Below are 27974 nucleotides of genomic sequence, written 5' to 3' on the forward strand. Positions count from 1 at the left end.
CCAGGAATAAATTAAATGTGATTTCTATCTTAGAAGAGGTGGAGGTGATGAAGGATCACAGACACATGTGTTCACCTGGAAAATTTTTATTTCATTCCATCTTCACTGCACCTGTCATTGCCTCAGATTGAACAGCCTCTAAACCAAGTTTGCCAATGTATTTAAGTCTAGTTTAAATAAACTACTTTCTGCAGAGTACTTCAAACTAACTCCCTGTATCAGATATCTTCAAGTAATATCCCTTTACCTCGCAATGGTAAACCAGGTGCAAGAACCCTTTCACATGCAGTGTTGTTTGTTTCTGTCTTTTTGTTGGTTTTTGTTTTGCTCATTCATTCATTTATTTATTGCTCTGTTTGTAAGAAAGGACTACAGCATAGTTACAAATATATTTAAAAATTAGGGCTGAAAAATAAAATAGTTAAGATGGCAGTTGCATTCAATAACCAATTCCTAAATGTATAGAGGATGACAGATAATCAAAAAGAGGGACGTACATAGAATTGACCTGAACCATAGAATAATGTGAACTGAATTTAAAACTTCAAAATGGACAAGTGGAGACAGAATTCATCTAAAATATAACAAACTCTTGCACCCTTTAAACTTACTGTGAAAAAACAAAAGACCTTTCGGATAATGACATTAAAACATTAAATCAAACATCATCAGGTTAAAAAATTCTTGATTTATCTTAATATCAGAATTACATGACTGGAAGAACCATTAAGAATACTCTGCTTCATTTACACCATAAAGGAAATTAAATACAATACAGTAGTAAAGTCATCATATATAGAACAAGTGCAACTCTTGTTGTAATCTTCATCCTCACAGCGTTCCATCCTGCATTATTACACATTTTACAGTTTTTCAAGAAATATTTCATCAGCACCCGACTCCAAGTACTACAGGACAAGTCTTTCCCAATCAATCCCACATGGCACACAATACATCAGAAAGGCTTTACTACGTCAAATCAGAGAAGATTCTGTATCAGATTTACACCAAGTATGCATTCATGACACATTTTTGCCACCAGCTCCTCTGATATCACTGGCACTGAAACATTAAGGCCTCAGCGTAAGTTGCAGCAAGAGATCCAACAGGCCTGTTGCACGTTAAGCAAGCTAACAACCTGTGTCAGATGGTGCCGTATTTGCACACACAATTATGTGTTTTACGTGTCATTTTATCATGTGTTTTTCATAGGTATGCCACAACAGCCTCCGATTTTTTTTTAGGCTTAAAGATTGATTATTATAACACGTAAGTAAGAGTTAGGTATCAGATCATCATTTGTTTTTCATCATAGTGGGTCAAGGCTAAAGCTCAGTGTATAGGAGCCTTTGGAATATTTCTAAAAATGATTTGCTGTGGTAGCCACACATACAAATAATAGTAAAGACTAAATTTTGTAAGGAGCTTTAAGAAATTGTGTCCATGCTGATAATCAATAGCCAATGAAAAAGAGTCTGAAGAAGTCTAACCCTATAGCAGAATATACTCAGCTGTCCAAAAATGTGGAAAAAACAAAAGGAAAAAAAGAAAAAAAAATCAAAACAGCCATACCTCATCATCTATGTGGCCCTCTAAAATCGTTTTCAAAATAATTAGAGAGCTCAACAACATTTTGACAAAGAATAGAAATAACCCTCATACAGTATATATAAAGAGCTGCTCCCCAATGACATAAATAAGATGACATTCACAAACAAATAAAAAATACCAAGCTACATGTAGGACGAGTTTGTACTGTAATATGTAGTATATGTAAGTATGTAATATGTAGTAAGGGCCACTGTTTTACAGAAAGTCTTCATATTCTAAAGAAAAAAAGTCACAAAGTAGTTGCAAAAACAGAGAAAGGGTCATCATATTATATGAATCATGTATTTTTTTTTACAGAACTTCTCATTTTTGGAGAAAACAAAATGTTAAAGCTCCAAGTTAAATATTTAATAGCCTTTGTAGTAATATTTGAATTACTCTTTGCAATTGTAGTAAGCATACAATAGTTTCTGTTCATTAGTAGCATTTTCCACTTTCAATAATTAACCCATAGAATGGTGTAAGTAATGACTTAATATAAAAACGCATTTTTGTATATTAGCAGGAGAAAACAAAAACTGTACATATGTGCAGTCTGTGATCTACTCTAGTGAATCGAATAATGCACCATCCTCTTGTTTGTGTGTATGTATGCATTTACTTTCAAAGTAACAGCTTTCTTCTTTAGATGTCACATTACACATTACAACTTGAACTACCCTTTTTTCTTAAGAAAGGACATGGTATTTTAAAACCATAACACAACTTAATCTTGTAGTGATGAAAGGTTTTGTAGAAGAAAACAATTCAGTTAGATAATTCTCATGAAAAACTAGCACTTTTTTACTTCATCTTGTATCAACAATACCATCTGCCATTTTGTTATGTAGCTAATCATTTTGAAATCACAACTCTCTCTTATAATATGACGTCTTGTAAGATTACGATTTTATCTTATTATCTTTTATCTTGGCTTCTTAAAAGATAAATCTACAAATTAGTTGTGTAATTTAGGAGGGATTTACAAAGAAAAATATGGCTTCATATTATAATATGGTGACGTTTTTCTTTTTAACTTCAGATGGCAACATTCTTTTCTAAATGTCCTTTCTTAATCTCAAAATGTTCCCATGTTTATTAATGTAAGTTTTGCTTTTCACTGACAGCGACTATGAGGGGAGTGTTTGAAGCTTGCAAGCAGATGATAGGCATTTTAAAACGAAATACACAATGATACAGTCTTATTTTATCAGAGGTTATTAAAGAGAATAATTGGGCAAGTTAAGACTAAACATTTTCATTGCTGTGGCAATGACTTTATTACTGAACTGCCTGGTTTCCAGTGCTTAACTGGAAATGAAAGGCATGTTACCCAGTTCCATTAATGTTGAAATCTATAAACGTTTCATGTTCAATATTGTTTCTCCCTTGCTCTGTAATTCAATAGGACGCACAGACCCATGAGCTGACTGAGGGGTCACATTTAAAGAAAAAATGCACCCCAAACTAAATATTTTCGTGCAGTAACATAGGAGTTGGAAAGCAGAACAATATCTGTAAAAAAAAATTCAAGGCACCCGTAACTGCTCATTTCACCTAAGAACTTTCACATCTCTACATATAATTACATGTAAAAGCAATGTGCTCATGTCTCTGTAAAGGATTGGTTGATCGTTCTTACTAATGTGGGGGAACACACTTCTCAGCTGGAGCCAGGAATGAGGAAGACTATCATATTCAGATATTTTATCATTAGTAAGTAGCATTAAGTTCACAGTGTTAAGAATGATGAGGGGTGTATTTTTCTAATAATTCTGATATTCTGAAGCAACAGCACAAACAAACAGCCCAGCCTGGCTCCTTCAGAATGTAAGAAACCTCTCTGAATAACATCTGTCGGACTGGTTTCATTTACAGGACGGATGGAGGACGTTCTATCTCCCACTCTGCTCGACCTCTTGGCCTTCAGGCTGCCTCTCCTCTTCAGCCTCGTCAGCTTCCACCTGTGTGTGCACCTGCTCTGACGCGTCATGGTTATTTTCTTGTATGACATCATTTGCAGTGCACTGTGTTGTCTCCAGCACAGAGGGAGAGGTGGAAGGGTGAATGCTACTGCTGACTGTGGTGCTTTCCTCTCTGCTTGTCTCCTCAGTTTGTCCGATGGAGCTGGTTTCACTCATGGAGTCAGAGCTTGCCCCTGGTCGTCGAAATAATCTCTGACCTGTGACACAAGATGATTGTCATGTGTGTCAGACAGAGCTCACAGGGGACACAAAAGGACCATCTTCCACTTCCTCCAAAATATTGCACACAAAATTTAAATCTTCAAATCATTTTTGATAAAGAAAGAGAGGGACACCCATGTGTAACTGCTGTTTAGAAATGTAGCTTTTTCTCCTAGAAAGAACTGACACAAATGTTTTGAGCATTTGAGAGCACAGACATTCTCTCTCAAACACAGAAGTTATGTTCTCCAACTATAAGGAGTACCTAACATCCTTTACCTTCATTTTTGATTTAGCAGTGTAATCTACATAATCTGTGGATCCGATCCCCCTCAACAGAGCTGAGCTCTATAGGGACAAAGTCAGAAGTCAAAAAATGCAGGAAAGTACTAGAACTTACTCCACTTTTTAGATTGCATTCTTTGTTAGGCTACTAAATGTTTAAAGAAAGGCAAGGCAAATAGCTTTTTAAAATGCTTTTTAAAATATAAACCTTTTTTTAAAACTAAAATAAAAACCTTCCAGTGGCTTAAAAACTAAATAGCCTTTCTTAATTGTCAAGCTTTTAATGTAAATATTCTGAAGACAAAACTCTGGCAATAGTTTACCAATTGTCTGGAAAAAAGGATATTACAAGAAAATGAGCACTTACTTTCTTAGTTCTTAGAAAGTTGATTTATCACAGGATATTGATCTTGGCCTGCTAATACACTTTGGTAAATAACAGATAAAGGCCAGCCTACCCAGCAGTCTGTTTGAGGAGGAGGGGGTAGTGTCTTGCAGGGACGGTCTGCCTGCTTGGGCCTTGGTGGAGTACGTCACCTCTGAGGAATCCAGGGAACCTATGGACACAAATTGTTAACAACTACTCATGTCTGTGGTCGCACACATCAAATTTATGAAATTACCGTACATAAATCACAACAATGTAACATGTTTCAAAAGAAGTTTGCCTATTAAAACAAGCAATTTTCTACTTATTAATAACTTCCATCTCTACTTAATCTTTTAATCATGTATTGTGTCTCTAATAAACACAATCAGTGTACAATGTCACCTCCATTCCAACAATAAGCACAACACTGTGGAAAACTATTGCAGGAAAGCTTGGGGCCATCTATGAGATCCCTTGTTAATGAAAAGAGCTTCATAGTAGAAATATAAACTTTGGGAGGCCTTTAGGATGGACGACACAAAACCATTTTAAGACTGAAGATGAACCGAGGATCAATGTAACACACTGACTGTGAACCATTTGTGTTACTGGATTTTTTAATGTAACAACAATGAATATGTCTAATAACTTCTAGAGTCAGTCTGTTTAGATGCGCATCTGAAAATAATGATGGAAACGCCATAACTCGAATTAAAATCCCCTGATTCGCACAAATGAAAATACGCTCGCTAGCGCCGCGTTTTGGTTGATTCAAAAGGGATGGAAACAGCTGTGTTCGCATCAAGTCTGCCGTAGCGCACCAAACCCACCACTACACTCCAGAAGTCCTGCTGACGCCTTCTTTCCCACATAAGGGCGTTGGTGGAGACCGATCTTTGCTTGGGCAATTAAGGGCATTAAATAACAGCTCTTGCCGCCTTCTCCTCATGACAGCTCCTCTAATCGCCAGGACTAACTGGGCTGACAGCTCCAATACCACTTGCCCGATTCTTAATAAGTCCTCTCTCCATAGTGATACACTTCAGGTCGGGAAGCCGGTAAAACGTTTACAGGCTGGTTGTCATGCCAACCTGTGGAAAACTTGCGCAAGTTAGTAGTTTTCACCCAAGTCCGTACTTTTGATGGAAACACACATGATTTCAAATTTCTTTTTCCCAGTGATTCGAATCACTTTTGGATGGAAACATGACGAAAGAGCACCAAATGCATATTTTCAGCAAAGGTGATGACAAAGCAGTGGTAACTAAGTTTTGTGAAGACTAAAAATCTGCCATATGAATATGACACAGGACCTCCTTAATCAATTTTGTTACTGGACTGAAAAACACACTTCTAACTAGAACATCCTCACTCAGATTTAAACTTTCCTCTGTTGATGTCTTAGGAAAAGTTACAATGAAAAACACTTAGATTCTGATAACGTTTTACTTTCTGAAAACTTGTTTTTTTCATATAATCATTTGAAAACATTACAGCTACATAGTAGTTAAACTCAGATGTAGCAATTTCAAAAAGCTACACTGTTCATACTGACATACACTGTACCACTCATATATGCTCCTCAGCCTAATTCAGTGTGGACTGTGTGAAGAGTTTCTGAAAAGCCCAGTCTTGAGGAAAAGTGGGAAGATATGTACAAATAAGATAAACTACTTGTAACAAAAAACAGCTTTGCAGAGCACAGAATACTGATGAGTTACTGCATTTCAGTGCCAATCAGTTACCCTAAAGACAGTAGACTGTAGTACCTGCTGCCAGGTTGAATGTCCTTCCCTTTATGTTGCTTTGAACTGGAGAGAACCAATTTAATACAGAGCCAACCAAAGGAAGCTGCCTGAGCATCCCCTAAAACACAAGGACACAAAGGAAGTCACACATTTAAATGGAATCACAGTCAACCCTCAGTCAAGAGCAAAAAGAAAGAAAGAATGCTTTTACCACATTTGATGTGTATATAAGTAGAAACACTCACACATACACACACACACACACACACTCACCTCCTCCATGAGTTTGTCCTCATTGGCCTTCTGCAGCTGCAGCTCTGCCTCCAGGATGCCTTTCCTCACCACCTCTGTCATGTTCTCCAACAGCTGCAGAGGCAAGAAGTTTCTAATGTAATGTCTAAGGCAACAAACAAAAGTCATATCTGCATGAAGAAGTGAGCAGACTGAACGCACAGAGAATTACCACCCAGAGCAACTACTATCATAGTCAGCCTTTTTTCAAAAGTACAAAAGACAAAAGCTCAAACATGTTTCAAGCAGACACTAAAAGTGGCAGGAAAAGTGCAATCGGGGCAGGTCAAATAGAGTAACATACTGGGCTTTTGAAATGAATCTGTTCCTGTGGTTTTTTGTCTAATGAGAAATATTGGTGGGACTATCTTTTAAAGTGAATATAGCAGTTACCCTTCCATTCTCTTCTATGCCTCTCCCCATGGCAGCTATTGTATCGACCAGCTCAGATACGTCAACATCTTCAGACACCATGCCCACAAAGATGCAGCTCTCTTCTGTTACAAACTCAGGGCCTGAGATGAGATAAATAATGCAATTCAATTCAATTCAGTTCAGTAATACTTTATCAATTCCTGAAGGGAAATCATATTGCCGCAGTATAAATCATCAAAAAAGAAATGCTATTGTTATAGAGAAATAACAAAATGAAATACAATAAAAATCAGCTACCGTCACATTGTGGCCCAGATGTAGGAAACACTAACCTGTGGAGAAAATGATGTCAGTGTCGAGGTCTTGCAGTTTCTTCAGCAGCTCATTGTTACTTTTCTCCAGGCCTTGCTTCCTCCTACTCTCATCAAGTCCTTCAGCCTGTAGCTCGTACCTGGACATCAAGACATCCATTACAGCAACATATTCAGATGCTAACGAGCACCAAGCAGGTCTAATCAGGACAATGTCACACTGAAAAATGACAATATGCAGTACAGAAATAGGCAACACTGCTCGTTTCAACTCTGAGAATGTAGGAGCGATGATGCTGTGGTAAATTAAAAAAGAAGATTTGTCTGCACCAACAGAAACGCTGACCGGTATCTTTGAACTTAAAGGGGAACTCCGGTATTTTTAAACCTAGACCTCATTTCTGGCATGAAATACGTTTATCTACTCACCAAGAATAGTTTGGTGAAAGTCGGCGTTCTTCGAAAGCTATTTAGATAACTCGCAATCGGCGTAATTCCATATAACGTTAAGGAGTTAATGGGGCAGGGACGATGCAGCCTCTAAATGAGGCATTATCTGTCCTTATTTCACCAATACTTTAAGAAGAATGAATGAATGAATGAACGTGTACTATAGCTCTGTTAGCTCATAGCTGCTGTTATGTAACTACTTGCAGCTATAGGAGAGCTAACGGAGGGAATTCTACACACACCTCTACTGGGACGACTTCATAAAATAAATTAAAAGCTTTTTCATATTTTTTTCAGACAGAGGAATTCTGCTCTTAAACAACTTTACAACTTATTTCATTTGTCGTTGAACGCGAGACCACAATTAACTGATACATCCACTAAACAGCTCTCAATAGGGAATCCAACCTTACCGGACAGCTCCTAGACCAGGCCAACTGAGCTCCTCTATGTATGTGAGTGAGGGTGAATGACGGTGAATCTCCTCCCTGAAGTCCGGTCTCAGGCTCATTGTGGAGGTCATCAAAGGCACCAGCTCTACGAGCTTCTCCACCATGTCCTCAACATCCTCTTGCTGTGTACCTAGGACTGGATGGAAGGGAAAAGTCCCAGTGAGGGATATTTTTGCCCTAACTAACAATATTTATATATAGTATATTAGTGATGTTAATAATTTGTGCAGAGAAAAGGTTTTGTTTCGTTTTACCTGCAGCAGTCAGAAGGGGGCTGAAGCGAATACAAGTCCCTTCATCTTCGAGCTCCACTACAGCTACTCCACTGTTGGGTACCAGCTGAGCAAGCTGCTCACCTAGCTACAAGCATGAAAATTGAAAAGACAGCTAGTCTGTTTAAAACAGTGACAACAGACCTGTTTAGAAGTTTAGATCTTTAACCCATGATGACCCGCAGTAACAAATGGTTCACATTTCAAGCCTGGAATGATGCACATATCAACATTGTCATGACAAGCTGACACTTATAAAAGTTACTGATAACTGATTACAAAGAGCAAAGCCACTAATTTACAATGAAAGATGTAGGTTTAACATCTGAAAAATAAAATGTTGAACTCATTAGATTTCTTGTTTCCATGCTACTAATGTTTGCAATGGTACCTCTTTTAAACTATAATACATATAAAGTGAGCCCCTTAACACTTTATGAGCAGGTAGAGTGAAGTGGCCTTATCAAAGGTTAAAACTGAGGTTTGCAGAAAGCTAAATAATAAGCTAAATAATAATTAATAGGAGGGGGAAAAAGATGAATGGATTTGAGCTACACCAGGAAGGAATGATTTGATTTGTTAAAATGTGTGATATTATAAAAAAAAATGTTTAAGTTGGGATATGATAATGCATAAAAAACTGTTATCAGTGGATAATAGGTCTGACTGCAGGCAGGCAGGCAAGAGGGCAGGTAGGCCAGTTTAGTACCCTGACTTTTGTACAATGGAGTCATGCTGTTGTAATAAATTCAGAATGCGGTTTGGCATTGTCTTGCTGAAATAAGGAAAAGGCCTGGATCATAAAAGACATGGATGGTGTAAATATTGTCCAAGTTGTTCATGCAATTAATGCATTGATGCAGTAATGCAACCCACAGAATCACCAGTGGCTTTTGAACTGTGTGATAACATGTCAGATGATCTCTCTCCTAATTTGCTTGAGGATAATTTCGGATTCAGATTTGTCAGGCCGTGAGACAGATGAGTGCATTCCTTTAGTCCATTTTCAATGATTTTGGACCCAGAAAGTTTGCAGTCGTCTCCTAATCTTGCTTTAATTTGTTCAACTATTCTTAGTCCAGAAGTTTTCCAAAGCTAATGGAATGATTTCAACCACAGAATTGTGTTTTTGATGCAGTGCCATGTGTGAGCCTACTACGTTATTTCTATATTTTTCTTGATATAAGGATGATGAAACCCCTAAACTGAGGAATATTCTCATATTGTTGAACTATCTTACTCAGACAGCCTCTTCCCATCTTTATTGCTGAAGGACTCAGATTCTCTGATCATCCTCCTTGTGAATAGTTGTCAATTAAATCAGTAAGCAGAGAACAGCTCTTCCAGTCATTTGCTTTATAGTATTCAAATTAAATTCAGGCTTTGTAAATCATTGCATTCTTTTTATTTTACACTGCTTACATAAGTTTTTGGAACAAAGGAAATACTCACCCATCTGTTGAAGGTACTAAGCACCTCTTTCTCGCCAGCACAGAAGCCATCCACTGAACCCCCACTTGATCCTTATAACACGGGAGTTGAAGAAACACAATAGAATTGATGTAACTAATGGGACAGTGCCAATCGGTTACTGTTAACTGTGGGTATTTAGTGAAATGAACTGTCTGGTTACAAACCAGCACGAACATACAGTATTGACATAATACTGTCTGAGTCAAGAGAAAATCGAAACAATCTGTTCATATGAAGTAAAAGATGCATTGACAGACTATTTGATAAAATGCAGTTTTCAGAAATGCTGACCCACATTTGCCACTTCTGCTCAATGTTATGGCAATCAAAAACAGTTATTGTGTGAGGATCTGTTTTTGTAACCCTTCAGCCCCAAATAACATAGAACTTATTGCTTGAAATCAAATCCCCGCACAATTCTTTAAACAGAAGCTCCAAATGTCAATTCAGCCTGAGTTCAACTATCAGTCTCAACAGTCACAAACAAGCCAACAAAGCTTTATATAGGCCTTCTAATCTAATTACCAACAACACAAACTTAGCATCTAAAAGAACTCAGTGGCAAAGCACTTCGAGCTTCTTCCACATTGGACTTAACCATGAACTGTGGTTATTCTTACTTCTTCAGAAACATGACTGGTGGGGGATCGAAGACCACCACCTGCTACTGTGATGACATTTTTAGCTCCTTCAACTATCTGCATGCAGGCAGTCTTCATTGTCTTACAAAATTGAAGCATAGATTGTAAATCTGTGGCTGTAGCTCACTCGTCTAGACAATCACAACTGATATTTTCCTACTATCAGACGGTTTTACACTGGACATGTGACAAGGCAGAGAAAAAGAAAGTGTGTTCTGCCTTTTTAGCCCAACTCAGCCACAAGTGGAACAGCTAAGCACCTCCACACAACATTCCCTAAACATTCAGTCAGTTAAACATCATGCAAATAAAAAACGTGAAAAAACACAGATGCTATACCTTACTGTGTATATTTTCGTAAATGAAAAAAGATAATAGAAATTTGCTCATTTATGTGTACAGTTCAGATTGTGAGACCTTTACCAGCACTCATTTCTTGGGAGAATTTGAACAACACCACAGGAGAGTTTAGTTCATCTTCAACCTGTTGAACACACAAAAGCAGACTTCAGGCATTGAAAATGTTTGTTACAATACCTAATCTACCGAATAACATGCAAAATGTCATTAGTTGAAAGGGTGCAATGTTAAAATGTATGCAAGAGTTTCTGTCAATGACTATAAGTCATGTCCATGGTAGTTGTAACTATTTGTCACATCCAGCTTTCGTTTGAATCAAACTGCTCTGTATGGTGGTGGGGCCCTGACTCGTTGCATCTCAGTGGTATGGAGCAACCCAAACCCAAACCCAAACCCATAGCTCTGGCTTAAAAAAAAACTTGGGTGGGCAGATGAAGTGGCTGCTACACAGTATCTGGGCTAACACTTTTAATAATCAACATTAAATTTAAACATATTTTCAGGTGATACTGGACATTTCATCTTTTCCATTATCGCTATAAAATTGGTGAAAGCAAGTCTATGAACCTTGCAGCCAAGTTATTGATGCCAGCAACACCCGGACACATCTTTGGATGGTGTCTCCCGTTTAGCATTACCTTCATACTGTTGTTAAAGTAAACTAGACTGATAATTCAGGGTTAAATTGAGTAAATATCTGATCTCAGAGGATCTGCATCTGATACATTTCTTCATTTTCTATACCACTGAAACTGCACATAAAACAAAAAAGGAAGCCATCATAAATTACATCCAGGTGCGAGGTAAAGTCAAGAATCATGCCTGGGGGGTGCTGAAATGATTAAACATTGTTTCCAGGGTGTGGATGTGAGGGTCATGAATAATTTACAAGCATGTGTAATGTTGTCAGTCATATTTATCTGAAACCTTTCCCATGGTGGAAATGTCTATTCATTTTTATCATTTTACAAAAGAGACAAGGTCTTGGAGGAATAAGGGTTTCATTTTTTTCTCTCAGTGTCTTTTGCTCGTTCATTACTAAAGTGACTCAACAACATAAGTCCATGTAAAGTCAGATATGCCTTCAAGGTAACTCAGAAAATGGCAGTTGGGGAAAGGTGTCGTATTCCTAGTTTAATGATACAGCTGTTCTTTCCCCTGGCTTTTACACAATCTTTTGCTGTAGCTTCACAAATAAGGCATAAATATTTATTTGAGGGTGTTAAACTTGTAAGAGGCTGGGGCACAGACATCATTCAGATGCTCTCCTCTCCTATTTTATTTCTTTTTGCAGTGGACCCAAAGGGTATAAACTAGAGGAACAAGGTCCAGCACGTCTAACAACATCAATGTTTTGACACTAGACAACATACCAATCTCACACAAGAGCTAAAATACATACAGTATATGAAAGAAAACCTAGGGTTCAGGCAGTCCACATGAAAAGCCATGTACATGTGGCAACATACTCTAACAGAAAGATTACCATGCCCTAGCTTCCCGAATACCACTGATAATATGCACTCAACAATCACTGCTAAAAACTGTCTGGAATAGACAACAAAGAGTATCTACAGCATATATAGATGTTATTTAACTTCATTATAGGTCAAGTGAATGACAGTAAGGGTTGCTCTTGAACTGGAAGGTTGAAGTCATCTGGCACACTTGATCTGTTTTGAATGTGATCAAGATGTTTTCTAGAAATCAAACTCAATAGTCAAAGATGTATCGTAAAATATTCTAACTATTCATCTATGGAGTAAAGGATGGTGAAGACTTCACAACAATGGTTCACATCATGTTTTAGATGCTATATGAATGGCTGGCTTCTCTGCTTTCTTGGGTTATATGTCTGAAATCAGAAACTTAGACATGAGACATGTTGATGAGACTACATGACAATGTTGGAGTCTCGTAAATAAGCCAGGAACTTCTGCCATTTAATCCAATCGGAGGAATAAGTCTGTGATAAAAGGACATTTGCAGATATTTAGTTGTTCAGGTAAAGGGAGTGATGGGATGCAACAGCACATAACACATCTAATAATTATTCATGACCCCTGTATTTCTTCCAAAGGCAACAAAATATAATGAGTGCGAAGAGGCATTCCCTGAAGTACCTCAAAGAACATGCCTTAGTGATCCACATCCTAAGAATTTAGGAGGAAGTGAACAGTCCATCAGCCAATGGAGACCCATTACTGCAGAGCTGATGTAGGTGAAGGAAAATGATCAGCAGTGACAGAAAGAAAAAAAAAAAAAAAGGAAAAACAGGAATAACAAGGGGTGGGTAAAGGGGACCATAAAGAAGACGGGGAGAGGCTTGGTCCCACCTACAATAGAGAGTATGAGAGAGCCCAGAATGTCCCGCAGAGAAGCCCCGGAGATGGGCAGGATCGGCGACACCATGCCCTGGAACCAAGGTAACCCACACTGACTATAACTACAGCTATACACACACACACACACACACACACACACACACACACACACGCACACAGAGGTTCTCATACACACCTGAAAACGCAAACACATATCGAAAACACAGTGGTACTGAAGGCCCCAACATCTGCATCTTTATCCTTCATTAACCCAGCTCCAGTGAGTTTAAGTGCCACTGTGTTAAGACTGGGACCCCCAACACTCTGATTGTTCACGGCATCTGGATCGTATTAGTGTTAATGTACAGAACAAGTAATCTAGGTTCTCAGTATCACATCACAGTGTTTGTATGAACACAGCATTTGACCTCAGTGGATGCCAGTGAACAAGCCTTCAAACCAAGTCTGTATCCCAAAGACTGTTTTAGGGTCAGTAAAACTCTGACATTACCATTTTCAAAGCCTCAATGAAAGAAATCTCGGTCTCAAGCACATCCTACAAACACAAATGGGTTTTGTCGAACGTTTGGCTGTGATTAGTTAGTATGTTACAAGGTCTAGAAGTTACTCAATAAAGAATGGAAACACTCATGGATACAATGCTTTCTATTAAGTAAATGACACATAATTAATCAATATTTCTATTTCAAGCTATGCATTTCAACTGTAAATGGGGTGATATTTCGTATACTTATATAGTCCAACTGACAAACATGAGCATGAGTTCACCAGGCACACTGGCAGGGTTTTGGATATTTTGCGGTTTATACTTAAGTCACAGAGAACCGTCCCTCATTAAGACCTATTCCAAAATATCTGAAGCTTGACTAGATTGTGATAGAGATTATGTTATTGTTAATAATGTAAATACGTAGAGAGTACATACCGACGTTTTGATGGAGGCCAGAGATTTTAACTTCTGCAGGAGTTGCTGACTCTGTAGGGGAGAAAGACAGATGTGCAGCCTATGATATCAAAGGTCAATGCTGAATTCACAAATCACTTAAAAATGAGATAAGAAGATGAACACCATCTCCTGTGTGTGTATTAACTGTTGTCTTGGTAATCTTAATATTCAGACTAGAGCTACAGCTAATCCACACTTCAAAACTACACTGGACATACTATACAGTGTCTTGAAAAACTATTGCTATTTTGTTGCATTACAACTTGTGAGTTAACTGGACACGTTTGGGTAATTTATGTAATGGACCAATACATGATACTACAAATAGTTCAAATCTGTGTTTTCATTTGCTCTCATTTCAAAGTAAGTTAAAAAGTGTAACAAAGGCTGTAAACATGTATCAAAAGGACCACTGGTTTCTTTTACAGTGATGCTTACTAAAGCTGTGGCGTGTCTGATCTTCTGAACTATTCCATTGTGACCAAGATACTGTAGGGAGAGCCAGAGAGGCAGCGCTCGCAGCTTTTCCACGGGCTGGCTGGAGGTCAACCCTGCTGCCAAAGACTGAAGTGCACAAAAGGACACCCCAAGAAGGGAGGGGATCAGGGAACAGGAATAGAGAGGGTAATCCAAATATGCCACAAAACATGCAGTTCTCTCAGATTGTATGACAACAGTGTGACCCTACTAGTGCTGGGTCTTCATGTCTGTAGAGGGTGACAGCAGTTACAGCAGGCAGTCCAAGCCAATGACCTGGTGTCAGTGTCATACTGTCACTTTTGGTGGCGGCCTGAAATGAGAGAAATGCATCACAAGATTGCATTAACTTGGTGTCTTGCTTCTAATCAAAGTGAGATGAGAGGATAATACTAGCAGCAATGCCATGAAAGTTGGCATGTATCAGCAATGGAAAAAAAAATTATAATCTTATTAACTATTTTATTATTCGAACGCTGGATTACCATTATAGCAGAAGTGACTTGACCCAGTGCCAGGGTTGCAAGGTTGACCCTGAAAAATAAAACACATAGGAATAAATACCATTAATACAGTATTAGCAGCAGTGATTAAAATTCAGTACATGTTGGTTTTAAAAAAAAAAAAATATACATTCAATGGTCTCACTGCCATGACATAGACTGTTTGTGATCATGTGACCTTCATGAAAGTCAAAGTCAAATTTATTTGTTCAGCACATTTCATGTACAAAACAATTCAAAGTGCTTTAAATAAAATAAAAGCATTGCAGTAGGGAGCAGAAAAAGCATTAAAATATGTAAAATAATATAAATAAATGAATAAAAACAAGTAACAGTCAAGATAAGCTAAAAGATACCGTGCAGATTTCATGCATAGACACATGAGAAAAGAAATGTTTTTAACCTGGATTTAAAAATGTCTACATTTGGTGACAGTTTAATCTCCTCTGGCAGTTTGTTCCACTTGTTTGCAGCATAGCAGCTAAATGCTGCTTCTCCATGTTTAGTCTGGACTGGACCAGCTGACCTGAGTCCTTGGATCTAAGAGCTCTGCTTTGTTTATATTCTCTGAACATATTACAGATGTATTTTGGGCCTAAACCGTTCTGGGATTTTTAAACCATCAGTAGGCTTTTAAAATCTATTCTGTGACTGACTGGAAGCCAGGGTAAAAATTTTGAAACTGGTGAGATGTGTTCAGATCTCTTAGTCCTGGTTAAAACTCTAGGGGCAGTGTTCTGGATGAGCTGCAGATGTTTAATGCTGTTTTTGGGAAGTCCGGTTTTTTGGGACCCTCGAACCTGCTGGTGGACACCAGTGGTGAGGGAAGCCGTCAAGCTGAAGAAGGAGTCCTATCGGGCCTTTTTGGCCAGTGGGACCCTGGAAGCAGCTGATAGGTACCGACAGGCCAGACGGGCTGCGGCTTCGGCGGTTGCTGAGGCAAAAACTCGGGCCTGGGAGGAGTTCGGTGAGACCATGGAGAACGATTTCCGGACGGCCTCGAAGAGATTCTGGTCCACCATCCGGCGTCTCAGGGGGGGGGAAGCGGCTCTCAGTCAACACTGTTTACAGTGGGGACGGGGCTTTGCTGACCTCAACTAGGGATGTTGTGAGTCGGTGGGGGGAGTACTTCGAGGAACTCCTCAATCCTACCAACACGTGCTCGGAAGAGGCAGAGTCGGAGAGCTCGGAGACGGGGCCTCCCATTTCTGGGGCTGAGGTTGCCGAGGTGGTCAAAAAGCTCCTCGGTGGCAAGGCCCCGGGGGTGGATGAGGTCCGTCCTGAGTTTCTCAAGGCTCTGGATGTTGTAGGGCTGTCTTGGCTGACACGCCTCTGCAGCATCGCGTGGACATCGGGGACAGTGCCTCTGGACTGGCAGATTGGGGTGGTGGTCCCCCTCTTTAAAAAGGGGAACCGGAGGGTGTGTTCCAACTATAGGGGTATCACACTCCTCAGCCTCCCTGGTAAGGTCTATTCGGGGGTATTGGAGAGGAGGATCCGTCGGATAATCGAGCCTCGGATTCAGGAGATGCAGTGTGGCTTTCGTCCTGGCCGTGGAACAGTGGACCAGCTCTATACCCTCGGCAGGATCCTGGAGGGTGCATGGGAGTTCGCCCAACCAGTCTACATGTGTTTTGTGGACTTGGAGAAAGCGTTCGACCGTGTCCCTCGTGGAGTCCTGTGGGGGGTGCTCTGGGAATATGGAGTGCCGGACCCCTTGATAGGGGCCGTTCGGTCTCTGTATGACCGGTGCCAGAGTTTGGTCCGCATTGCCGGCAGTAAGTCGGATACGTTTCCGGTGAGAGTTGGACTCCGTCAGGGCTGCCCTTTGTCACCGATTCTGTTCCTAACTTTTATGGACAGAATTTCTAGGCGCAGCCAGAGCGTTGAGGGTGTCCGATTTGGCGACCTCAGAATCGGGTCTCTGCTTTTTGCAGATGATGTGGTTCTGTTAGCGTCGTCAGGCCGTGACCTTCAGCTCTCACTGGAGCGATTCGCAGCCGAGTGTGAAGCGGCTGGGATGAGAATCAGCACCTCCAAATCCGAGACTATGGTTCTCAGCCGGAAAAGGGTGGAATGCTCTCTCCGGGTCGGGAATGAGATCCTTCCCCAAGTGGAGGAGTTCAAGTATCTCGGGGTCTTGTTCACGAGTGAGGGACGAATGGAGCGGGAGATTGACGGGCGGATCGGTGCGGCGTCTGCAGTGTTGCGGGCTCTGCACCGACCCGTCGTTGTGAAGAGGGAGCTGAGCCAGAAGACGAAGCTCTCTATTTACTGGTCAATCTACATTCCCATCCTCACCTATGGTCACGAGTTGTGGGTAGTGACCGAAAGAACAAGATCGCGAATACAAGCGGCCGAAATGGGTTTCCTCCGCAGGGTGTCTGGGCTCTCCCTTAGAGATAGGGTGAGAAGCTCAGTCATCCGGGAGGGGCTCGGAGTAGAACCGCTGCTCCGCATTGAGAGGAGTCAGATGAGGTGGCTCGGGCATCTGGTTAGGATGCCCCCTGGGCGCCTCCCTGGGGAGGTGTTCCGGGCACGTCCCACTGGGAGGAGACCCCGGGGGAGACCCAGGACACATTGGAGAGACTATGTCTCTCGGCTGGCCTGGGAACGCCTCGGGGTCCCCCCGGAAGAGCTGGAGGAAGTGGCCGGGGACAGAGACGTCTGGGTTTCTCTGCTCAAGCTGCTGCCCCCGCGACCCGACCCCCAGATAAGCGGCAGATGATGGATGGACGGTTAAAAGACCATTACAGTAATCAAGTCTACTGGAGATGAATGCATGGATGAGTTTCTCCTGGTCTTTTTGGGAGAGAAAACCTTTAATTCTGTTGATGTTTCTGAGTTGGTAAAAAGCTGCCTTGGTGACAGGTTTGATGTGGCTGCTGAAAGTCAGATCTGAGTCTATCAACACTCACAACAGTGGTGTTTCTCTATGGTGTTTTCTGTTTGCTCAAGGTGCTCTTGATTCTTATTGGTGCAACAGCTTCCATTACATTTAAAATGTTTAAGTTGAAATGATCCAGCAGTCTGTCAACCAACTCTGCGCTCATTGTTGGTAACATAGCTATGGCCTCCCTAAACTGAGCACTTGTTCTCTCATTAATGTACCTCTTCTTAACTGAGAAGCTGGTTGTTTGAACATTCTGAGTGATCAATAAATCAAATGAAATACAGAAATGGTCAGACAAGGCCAAATCAATAACCACAACAGAAGAAATATCAACACCTTTAGACATGACCAGGTCCAGAATGTGACCTCGAAGGTGGCCCGGTTCTGTTACATGTTGCCACAAACCAAACATGTCCAGCACAGAAGAAAATTCTTTGGCATTACCATCCATCATATTATCTATGTGAATGTTAAAATACCCGGTCCAGATAAAATGGTTAAAATCAGTCGAAATAACAGACAATAATTCAGAAAATTCATCAATAAAACTTGCACAGTATCCTGGAGATCTGTAAATAATTAAGAACAGAATTGTAGGAGCACCCTTTAAAATAAAACTAAGATATTCAAAAGAAGTAAAATCACCGAATGAGATCTCTTTACACTGAAATGTATCTTTAAATAAGGCAGCTTCTCCCCCACCTTTCCTCCCATTCTGGCATTTATCCATTGAACAAAAATTTGGGGGTGCTGTTTCATTAAGAATACTAGCACTTGTGCTCTCTGTTAACCATGTTTCTGTCAGAAAAAGAAATTATTTATTGGACAGATATCTAATATTAAGTAGAGCGAGCTTTGTGGAGTTTACACTGGTCTCTGTTGTATTCTGAGTTGTATGTGGTACCGTTAACAGATTAGATAGAAATAGCACCAGCACCATTATCAGGTATCAGAAATAATGTTGTGCTCACAGACTTCTTTTTCTAATGCTTTACACACATCACAACTTTACTGCAGCAACTGCAATTTGATCTTAAGATATGTGAAAGCATTAACAGTATGTGTTTTAACAGCATTCCTTTTGTTGTCTCCCCTTGGATGATAAATGAGGACAACAAAAGTAGTATACACTGCAAGCTGTGTTCTGATAAACTTTCAAGAGGAATTTTTGAATGACATGCTTGGAGGCTGAGTATGAGTGTGTCACAACATCAATGGTGAGACATCAGTATGTCACCACATCAGAGAGTCTGATCACCCAAGGTAACTCTGAAAAGAACACATTAGCCTACTGTACAAGAAACAAATTAGTTTTGGGGCTGCACGTAGCTGTCCCCTTAATTCTGATCTTCATGCTAAGCAAAGCTAACCATTTCCATTTCTACACTTCACACAAAGATGTAAGATCAAACAAACATTTTGGAATCTATTGTTTGGAGCTGACCCACCCCTCAACATGAAGCCATAAACTGTACTGTTCACACAGTTCCTTCAGGCGACTTAACTTGTCAGTATGGCCTGCTCCAGGGGTACCTAAGGAGAAAAAAGAAGGAAAAAAAAAGTTTTTAACTTCTGTAATACATATGCATGCCAAGTGCAATGTCTTAAATGCAACTTTCTTTCACCTGCATTGGCAATCAACAGCAAAGGAAGCTTTCCAGCTTCTATGTCGTCTTTGATCAGTTTGTCCAACAGGGCAACATCCTGACAGCAACAGACAGCATTTGAGTGACAAATTTGCGTTTGAACTACCTGGTATTTATGCATGTTTTGCATCTGTGTTCTCTTACCATTTGGTGTTGGGATCCAAAGATGGTGTTGCATGGCACTGTGCACAAACTGGAGAGAGGCAAGCCAAGCTAATAACACAAAGACTAATGTGAAAATCACTTTCTATTTTGTATGCAACTGGATGAAAAACAGGACACTCTGTATTTAATATTAAACATCTCCATATACAAGCTGGGGTTGGGTATTATAGCAACAGATTCATGATCCCTTATTTGAGTCACAGTTCACCCAAGAGATTTAGTAGCAGTCACATGACATTTAGCTTCCTGGATACAGCTAACTCAAAATCTCGGCATTGTGTGCTCCTTTTTTGCTTCATTCTAAAAGTTCTGACAGGAAACTGTGTTGACACCTCTGTCAGGATGTTGGTCTGCTCCCTGCCTAACGGTTGCTAAGAGAGGATTCCATGTAATATTCATGCATAGGAACTGGAGTTCCTGCGATTTACAGTATGTAGTGTGTGATTGTTTCATCCCTCATACCTGACTACACAGATGCTGTCCCAGACCAGGCCTGCAGGAGGCGCTCTGGTAGATGACTGGCTGTTTGGAGCTTAAGGCTGTATAGCCCTCAGTGGCATAATCTTCATAGCGAGCATTGATTAAGAGGCGACACACTTTTACAAGGCCGTCCCGGTCATCCTCATGGAAGCAGGCGGAACCGTTCTCATATCTGTGGGACAGACGAGGGATTGGTGGGAGTGAGAACAGTCACGCTTACAAATGACTTAACAAATCTGAGCTCCCACGATTTTCCAGGCAAACTTAGTAGTCAGTGTCTTAACTCATTTATCATAACTGCTTACTTTTGACTTTGTATTTTTTTCTTTTGACATGATACAATAACACAGAGATTTTATTGTTTTCAAACCAATATACACCTTTATGAAGGTATTTCCCTCCCAACTTTACAAACATGATTTGTAAATTTGACATGCAGTGCACATCGTATATCATTACAATTGAATGTACTTTACATGGTTGAAACAAAAAAGAAACTGTAATCACTATCTCACATTGGTTCTAAAAAGCTACAGGCTTTCAATACACAGCCATTAACAGTATGAGGAAGTCATAGAGTAATTATAGTCATTACTTTTGTCTGAAAGGATATTTTCAGATACAAGATTTAGAGCTAATAGGATGGTGGCAAAGTGGTACTGTAAATACCAACAAGCCACTACCATACACATACCTGTCTGAAACTTTTAATGTGGGCTTTGTTGAGCTGACACATCTTTAAAGGCTTTTAAAGTAAGCTACAGTGCTGTCGAAGCATTCTCTAATCATCATATCACCGATACACAACAGCATCTGCACTGCATGGTCGTACCTGAAGATCCTGCATAGCCACAGCGTGGTGTCAGACAGAATTCGTGTGGTCAGCTTCCGGAGTCGCTCTCTGTCCAACACTGAGATGTAAGCTGCCAAGCTGTGACCCAGCAGTGCCATATGACCCTGCTCACCAACACTGCGCATCCTACTGGAGACACCAAACAGCAAAGTTATCATACATGTCGTACTGAGGCCTGTCCATTTCTTCCACTCTTCTTCGACAGCTTCTCTGTAACTAGCCATGTATCAGTCATGAAATGATCAGTGTTAGTACTCTTCCTTTCCAGAATGTATGGCTACATTCCATGGTTTCAAAAACGTTACAAGAAAAGTGTTGTTTCCACATGTATCCAAATTTATTGATCGACATTTCGACCCTAAGGCCTTCCTCAAGATCAGTGTTAGTAAGAAAAAGGCCCTTGTTTCTTACATGGGTCACGCCCTTGTCACACATCTGATATAATATCTGACATAATCACTTTCCGGCTTAAACTATTGTAGCTCCTATTTCAGGGACCAATTACCGCTATGGTTCCTCTAGTCAATGCAACTATACTTATTGTTGTAATAGTTTTAAACACCCTCATACAGGTAAAGACATTTCTATCAAGGACATTATATAGTGCCACACTAAGTCAACAATTTATTGTATCATTTGTCTTTGTGATAAATAAATGTAGAGCACAAAAGACTTGAATTGTTGCTTATAGAAGTACTATCAGATACAGAAATAAGAATTATTCTGTTGCAGCACATGTTGTTGAGCCTAATCGTTATATTTCCTCTCTAAGATACATTGGGATGAGAAGGTAACTCTCCGACCAAGAGAATGCAACTTGGGTGTTTTCTTTTCGAGGAGGGAACACTACTGGATTCATCGTCTAAAAACTCTCTCACCACATAGTCTGAACATAGACTTTGATTTAAGCTGCATCTCTTTATTAGTCTTAGTGCATATGCTACACGTATACCCATGGTGAGTTTAGAATCCTTAATTAACCTGCCATGCATGTATCTGAACTGTTGGAAGACACTAGAGCACCTGGAAGTGTGTGGATAGCACTCAAACTTGACACAAAATGAGTTTAAAAGCTTGTTTTGTTTTCAATAATCGTTCTACTCACCGTTGGTTGGGCCTGTCCTCTTCCTCTTCCTCTTCCTCCTCCTCCTCCTCCTCCTCATGAATGAGGTTGTGAACTAGGTGCAGTATAGTGGCGACATCCTGACCACTGCAAAGGAACACACAGGGAACAGTTGGTGGCTTCAGCTCTTTTAACTTCTGATCTGCCATCAACATTTTATTGTTTGCAGTAATTGTGTCTTGCAGGCCTTTTCTTTATTTTTGTTCCAAATCTGAGTGTGTTTGAGGTTTGTTGCTGTTATATTTGTTTTTCTTGAATGTGTTAATGCATCGTTATACAATATTTTGCTTTTAATGTTTAACCTCAGTGTAATGTTTTTAGAGTACTATTTTATATTGTTTTGCTGATTTTATGTAAAGTGTCGTTGAGTATTTAGAAAAGCGCTTTTTAAATAAAATCTATTATTATTATTATTGTTGAATTAAAGCACAAGCACATAAATAAATAAATAAATAGAACAGAAAGTCACTAAGCAACACTTTCACAATGAAAATTGTTTGTCAACACAGCTTTTACGCTCCAAAATGTCATCATGTTACAATCTGCCCAAAGGTAGACAGACAGACAGACATGGAAACACTTGCCAAAACAATCAAAACTTACTTTGTATTAGTACCCGTACAGTAGGTGCCTCCAGGAAACGTTTATGTGTGTGTGCGTGTGCATTTGTGCGTGCATGTCTTACTCTCCCTGAAGGGGTCCTGGGATGCTTATTCTGCTGAAACTCCGCCTTCCTGTTCCTGCCTCCAGCTCCCTTAACAGATAGAAAACATACAGAGCCAAGAATTACTACTGCACATTATATCATTGGTTAATTGATTTTTCATTACAAGGACACAGAAAGCAGTCTTTAATCTTACATTTGTCCATCTCCCAGGATCCGCATGGCTTCACTCAGGTTCTTTCCCACTTGAGTCAGTGTGGCGTCTACCATCATCCAGGATGTGTGTGTGCTTGCTAGGGGGGAGTGAAGAAGAAGACTAAATTTTCATTGAATTCAGCTAAATACACAAACACACATTCAAACACATTGATCTTGCAGTCACAGCATACAAGAACATGCAGAAACTGCTAGCATAGCAGCACCTGCCTGAGATGCATTTTGGATAATGTGTACACCAGATATTGGTCAGCAAGAAGAATATGTGTTATAAACAAGAGAATATCTATGGTTCTCATTTATTTGGATTGTTTTTGAAAATGCCATATGGTTGAGAGGCTCTGCTTAAGAGAAAAGTTCCCTTTTGTCAGCATTCATGTTATAATTATAGCAAATTAAGTTTTAATTCATACTACTTTCTTAAAAGAAAGATGAACTAAAGGCGTGTTCAGATGTTCACAGTAAGCTCATAAAATTGAGTTTAAAGGTTGGGTGGCACCGTGAAAGGAAGTGTATATAAAGAATAAAAGGGTCATCGACTCATTCAGGCCTTATTCTTACAATTCTTTATTTGATGATTGTTATATTTTTAAAATGATGCAACATGAAATGTCTTTCCACTCACATTAGCATGTGAATATATACTAGATAATAATATTGTGAACAGATCATTAAAAAATAGCCCAACTAGATTACAGATGACATAGTCCCATGTTTTACTCATCTATTTAGTCATCTATTCAACTGAGATACCAGAGAAACACTTCAATTCAAATTCAAAAATGCTAAATAAAAAATAAAAAAGCAAAGAAGGAATGGCTTGTATGATGGTAAATTTTATGTCTCAGGACTGACAGACTCTCCAGTCCACATTAACCATTTGTATCACCCAGACACGCTAATTGTTTTAAACTATTTACCTCTTAATTAACACTCAGACAAGATAATTGTTTTAACCTCCTGTTTCTTAATTATCATCAAGACTGCATCCTGCCCCAACCCTGGAGGTGTGGTTACACACCTCAAGAACAAAGCCCCCTCTTCAGGTATAAATGCTCTGTATTCCTTTTGTTTGGATCTTTTCATACCATTGCCGCTGAATGGTGTGGACTGACTGATCTTTTTCCTTGCAACGAAGAATAAAAACTTAGCCAGCCGGCAGAAAAAGTAAGTGTCTCATTTCATTGCTCATCAGAGGTATTAGGAAGGAAGCGATTGAAAACTTCCATAACACTTGCCAAATTCTTTGTAATATTTTTTGTAGCACAAATCAAACCTAGAATTGTTTGGGGTACTAAGGATTACAGAGCAAAATGGAGGAATATAGAGTGACATCTACAAGGAAGAGAAATCCAAAGTCTATTGGAGAAAAAAATGTTGCAAAATAACTGCTTTAACAGATGGATACCGTCACTCAATTTACATTAAAACTGTGTTTCATTTAGTAAGAAAATACATATCAGACAAAAAGCTTCAATCATTCAGATGAATTACCCAGGATAGACATTTTGTTCCAGGTACTTTAGACCAGAGACTCAAACCATGGATTTGTAATTGTGTGACAGCGATATACACTGATAAAAAAGGAATTATCATGACTTTTCATGACATTTTACGTGGAACAATTCATTGAACAACCAAGACTATCAGGCATCTACAACTACGAGAATCATGACATTGAAGTACAATGTAGATTTAAAGGGAAATGGAATAATCAGAATTATAATTGGAGCCTACAATTAAAAGAAATGGTGGCCAATATTTTCATTATATCAGAAACTGATGGAGAGAACAGGAAGCACAGCAGAAATGGGAAAAAGAAATGGGTTTGAAGATTACAGATGATGATTTGGATGTATCTTTGGAGAACAATCTTTACAGGAATGGAGGAAATGAACAATGTTTACATGTCAACGACAACAGAATTAATTTTTACCTTTAATTTTAGACATATGTTACAGGAATACGATGGTCATGTGAAAAATAAAGGCAGAACAAATCTTTATTTCAACAATTGTTTTATGTTTATTAGTTTTCTCTCACACTAATCTTATGTTGGACCTTCGATTACACCATGCATTCGCAATGGCATCATTTTAATAAGCCTATGTAATGTCACAACATTCATTTCCATTCATTTTTCATTAGTATTTTGTGTTAATGAATTCTGACATTGTCATTTTAGCCATTATTTAGGAAAATCTAAAGACGGAAAAACATGGTCATTCAGCAAATTCAAGGAGTTAGCAGACTTCATTTTTTGGTCATATTAACCTTAGATATGACCAACTGAGGCAACCCCAGATCATAAGATTGCCCCCACAGGCTTGTAAAGTGGGCACTAAGCAGGGTGGGTGCAATACTTCACCTGAAGGTCCTCTTACCCTGGTGTTCCCATCACTCAATGGGGTAAATATGGACTCAGAACACATGCAATACAATACATTCAATTGCCTTAGAGTCCAAAATGTAAAAATGAACCTTTTTTTTCCCACAAAAAACATGGATAAGCAGATTTCTTATGTCGACATGGGTTTCTAGTCCCAATTCATTGAGTTCTGTTTATATTAGTGTGTGTAGATACTCTGTCTTAGATGTGATTTCACCAAAGGTTTAAGTGATCTCTGATCCTGATCATTCAAGATTTTCCTTCAGAACCAGATTTCTTACTCGAAGATGATGGTTCACCACAATCTGTCAAGGTTTAAACAATTTGTCAGACATTTCTCATCCCAACAATAGCAGTTTTAGCCTATTCCTTTGTTGCTCCGCGTATTTGGTACAGATCAGTAATTTGACCCTTCTGAAACAGAATCAAATCTTTTCCACGACAAAAATAATCTTCCAACATGGTTGTTAAATGAATGAGAAGTTTCTCACTACATCTGTTGTAGTAAAATAACCTGCCAGTGAAACGTATTGCAGCTGAAGCTGTCATATTTTCTTAGTCATTTCCTGGTAATGTTTTAAAATATGCCCAACATTACTAGAAGTAGCAGTAATATTTGTATTGCATAGCCTAGTTAATATGTAACTGCAACATTACTTTTAACGTTATGGTGAATAACATAAACCATCCTGTGACGTTTTTGTTTTTTTCTGATTCCTTGACGTCCATGCACACGGATCCGGCAGGTGCACTGTCGTTGTCAATTTCAGGGCGATTTAAAGCAGCGGTCACGCAGGCTGCTGTATCCACAGCCGCCTCTCCTTTAGCGGACACAGGCAGCTGCCCTGTCCCACTCACACGTACAGGTGTGGTGGAGCTTTATCACAGTGGAGCAGGGGTGGTGGGAAGGGAAGCAGGGTGTCAGCGCGGATGAACCGGGCTAGCTAACAGCAGACAAACAGCTCCACACCGAGCTCGCGCTCCTTCACTTACCTTCAGCAGCGCACACAGATGACAGCTTCAGGGGGTCTGCGGTCCGTGGAGGGGGACGCAGAAGATTCGTGACAAGGGAAGGCTGTGAATTCCTTCAGAAGAATTCGAGGAAGCCTGTTGAAGTGCTGTATTCAAATCTATAAACGGAACACGTATGAACTGCTCCGACTTCTCTCTTAAACACCGGAGATTGAACCGGACAGTTTACTTCCTGGACCTGCAGAGCGACGTGCGTTCCACGCTGGCACCGCCGACGTCACGTCTACCACAGGACTGGCCAGTCCGGTGGTAGCTGGTGTCTTATAGAAAATATTTGTAAAGAGCACGGGACACGGAACTAGAACTGATGAGTAGCCTATAAATATGTTACATATCATCAGTCACAGTCTTGATTAGTAGATGCGTTTGTATCGTGAAAAAAAAGACCCAAACTATCCAACCAGCGTTTATTGCTTAAAACGAACTGCAAGTCTGCCAACTGCTTTCTAAATGAGAGATCAATCAAAACGACCTCAACTGTCAAATGGGGATCAGTATAACAAGCTGAAGATAACGTTGTCTTGGAAATTTGGAAAGAAGATAAAGGGAAAGCAATACACATAGATTTGTCAGTTCATAAACCATTTATGAATGCAATAACAATTACACTAAAGATCTTCTATATTCTGTCACTTTTATTTTTCTCAAAGTGAAGAAGCAGTCATTGTTTGAAATAATCATCCATACATGAAGATATTAATTGACCTGTTAAACCAAGATGTAGATTCCACTTCTCGACATTGCTGGGATGTGACTGACTCAACACGACATTGGAGTTGTAAGTACTTCCATTTCAACTACATCTACACTTCAGAAGAAAATGCAGATACATTTGTACATTGCAAGGTGCTAATTAAAGAAACAGGAACCACATGACATGTGAATGTAGCATGGCTATATTTCATCTCCTTCCAGTCAACAACGTAATATATGATCTTTTGAAATTAGATTTCAAGGAGTCTTCACAAATGGATTCCGTTGAGTTCATCACAGCCAAAACAAACAAAAAACTGAATATACACAAATATTAATTTATCAATCTGGAAGCTGGTTTTAACTTTCAAACAAACCATAAATATACACTGCAGGTGGCTGAATAAACATCTGTCAATGATCCACTGCTTTTTATGACACAACCATTTTCACATTTGCATTTCTATTCAAATTTTTAGAACAGTAAAACAAAACAGAGGTCAGCTGAAAACAAGTGAATCTTTCTGGTCGCATTCACTTTTTTGTCAAATTCATCAAATATCTCCTCATGATCTTCTTGCCACTGCAACAAAACAAATGGCTATTACAAAGCCACATAATTCCTCTGCAACCAACAAGCACCAGGGGGCATCTGTGCTTGTGCAAAGACATAGACTTTGTGAAGCTTTACAACTTTACATATTATCTTGGACAGGAAGGGTTTATTGAAATTGAGTTCATGAAA

At 39.6% G+C, this 27974-nt stretch overlaps 1 protein-coding gene across 2 annotated transcripts; it reads right to left on the reverse strand.

Annotated features, from left to right (window-relative positions):
- Nucleotides 1-377: 377 nt before the first annotated feature.
- Nucleotides 378-26725, reverse strand: pdxdc1 (pyridoxal-dependent decarboxylase domain containing 1). Of its 2 annotated transcripts, none has more exons than XM_072368406.1 (23): nucleotides 26498-26725; nucleotides 23096-23192; nucleotides 22921-22989; nucleotides 22218-22322; nucleotides 21092-21238; nucleotides 20242-20431; nucleotides 19759-19827; nucleotides 19594-19672; nucleotides 19417-19501; nucleotides 15058-15106; nucleotides 14784-14885; nucleotides 14534-14659; nucleotides 14075-14125; nucleotides 10868-10928; nucleotides 9783-9853; nucleotides 8313-8418; nucleotides 8020-8194; nucleotides 7178-7296; nucleotides 6864-6985; nucleotides 6453-6545; nucleotides 6201-6297; nucleotides 4520-4618; nucleotides 378-3772 (listed from the first exon to the last, which is right to left on the reverse strand). In XM_072368406.1, exons 2-23 carry the CDS (start codon nucleotides 23170-23172, stop codon nucleotides 3486-3488), a joined length of 2379 nt encoding a protein of 792 aa, XP_072224507.1. In that variant the 5' UTR covers nucleotides 23173-23192; nucleotides 26498-26725; the 3' UTR covers nucleotides 378-3485. The 2 variants fall into 2 exon arrangements, with proteins under 2 accessions (XP_072224507.1, XP_072224506.1); XM_072368405.1 differs by having other exon boundaries at nucleotides 21092-21241.
- Nucleotides 26726-27974: the final 1249 nt, after the last annotated feature.

The sequence above is a fragment of the Leuresthes tenuis genome, unplaced genomic scaffold (assembly GCF_036924035.1).
Source record: "Leuresthes tenuis unplaced genomic scaffold, fLeuTen1.0.hap1 SCAF_17, whole genome shotgun sequence".
NCBI lineage: Eukaryota > Metazoa > Chordata > Actinopteri > Atheriniformes > Atherinopsidae > Leuresthes > Leuresthes tenuis.

Coding starts and splice junctions, on each gene's coding strand:
- pdxdc1 (XM_072368405.1), bottom strand. CDS start 23,172: ATGATGGTAGACGCCACACTGACTCAAGTGGGAAAGAACCTGAGTGAA. Junction 22,990..23,095: donor ATCCTGGGAGATGGACAAAT/GTAAGATTAAAG, acceptor CTATCTGTTAAG/GGAGCTGGAGGCAGGAACAG. Junction 9,854..10,867: donor CTCCCAAGAAATGAGTGCTG/GTAAAGGTCTCA, acceptor CCGTGTTATAAG/GATCAAGTGGGGGTTCAGTG.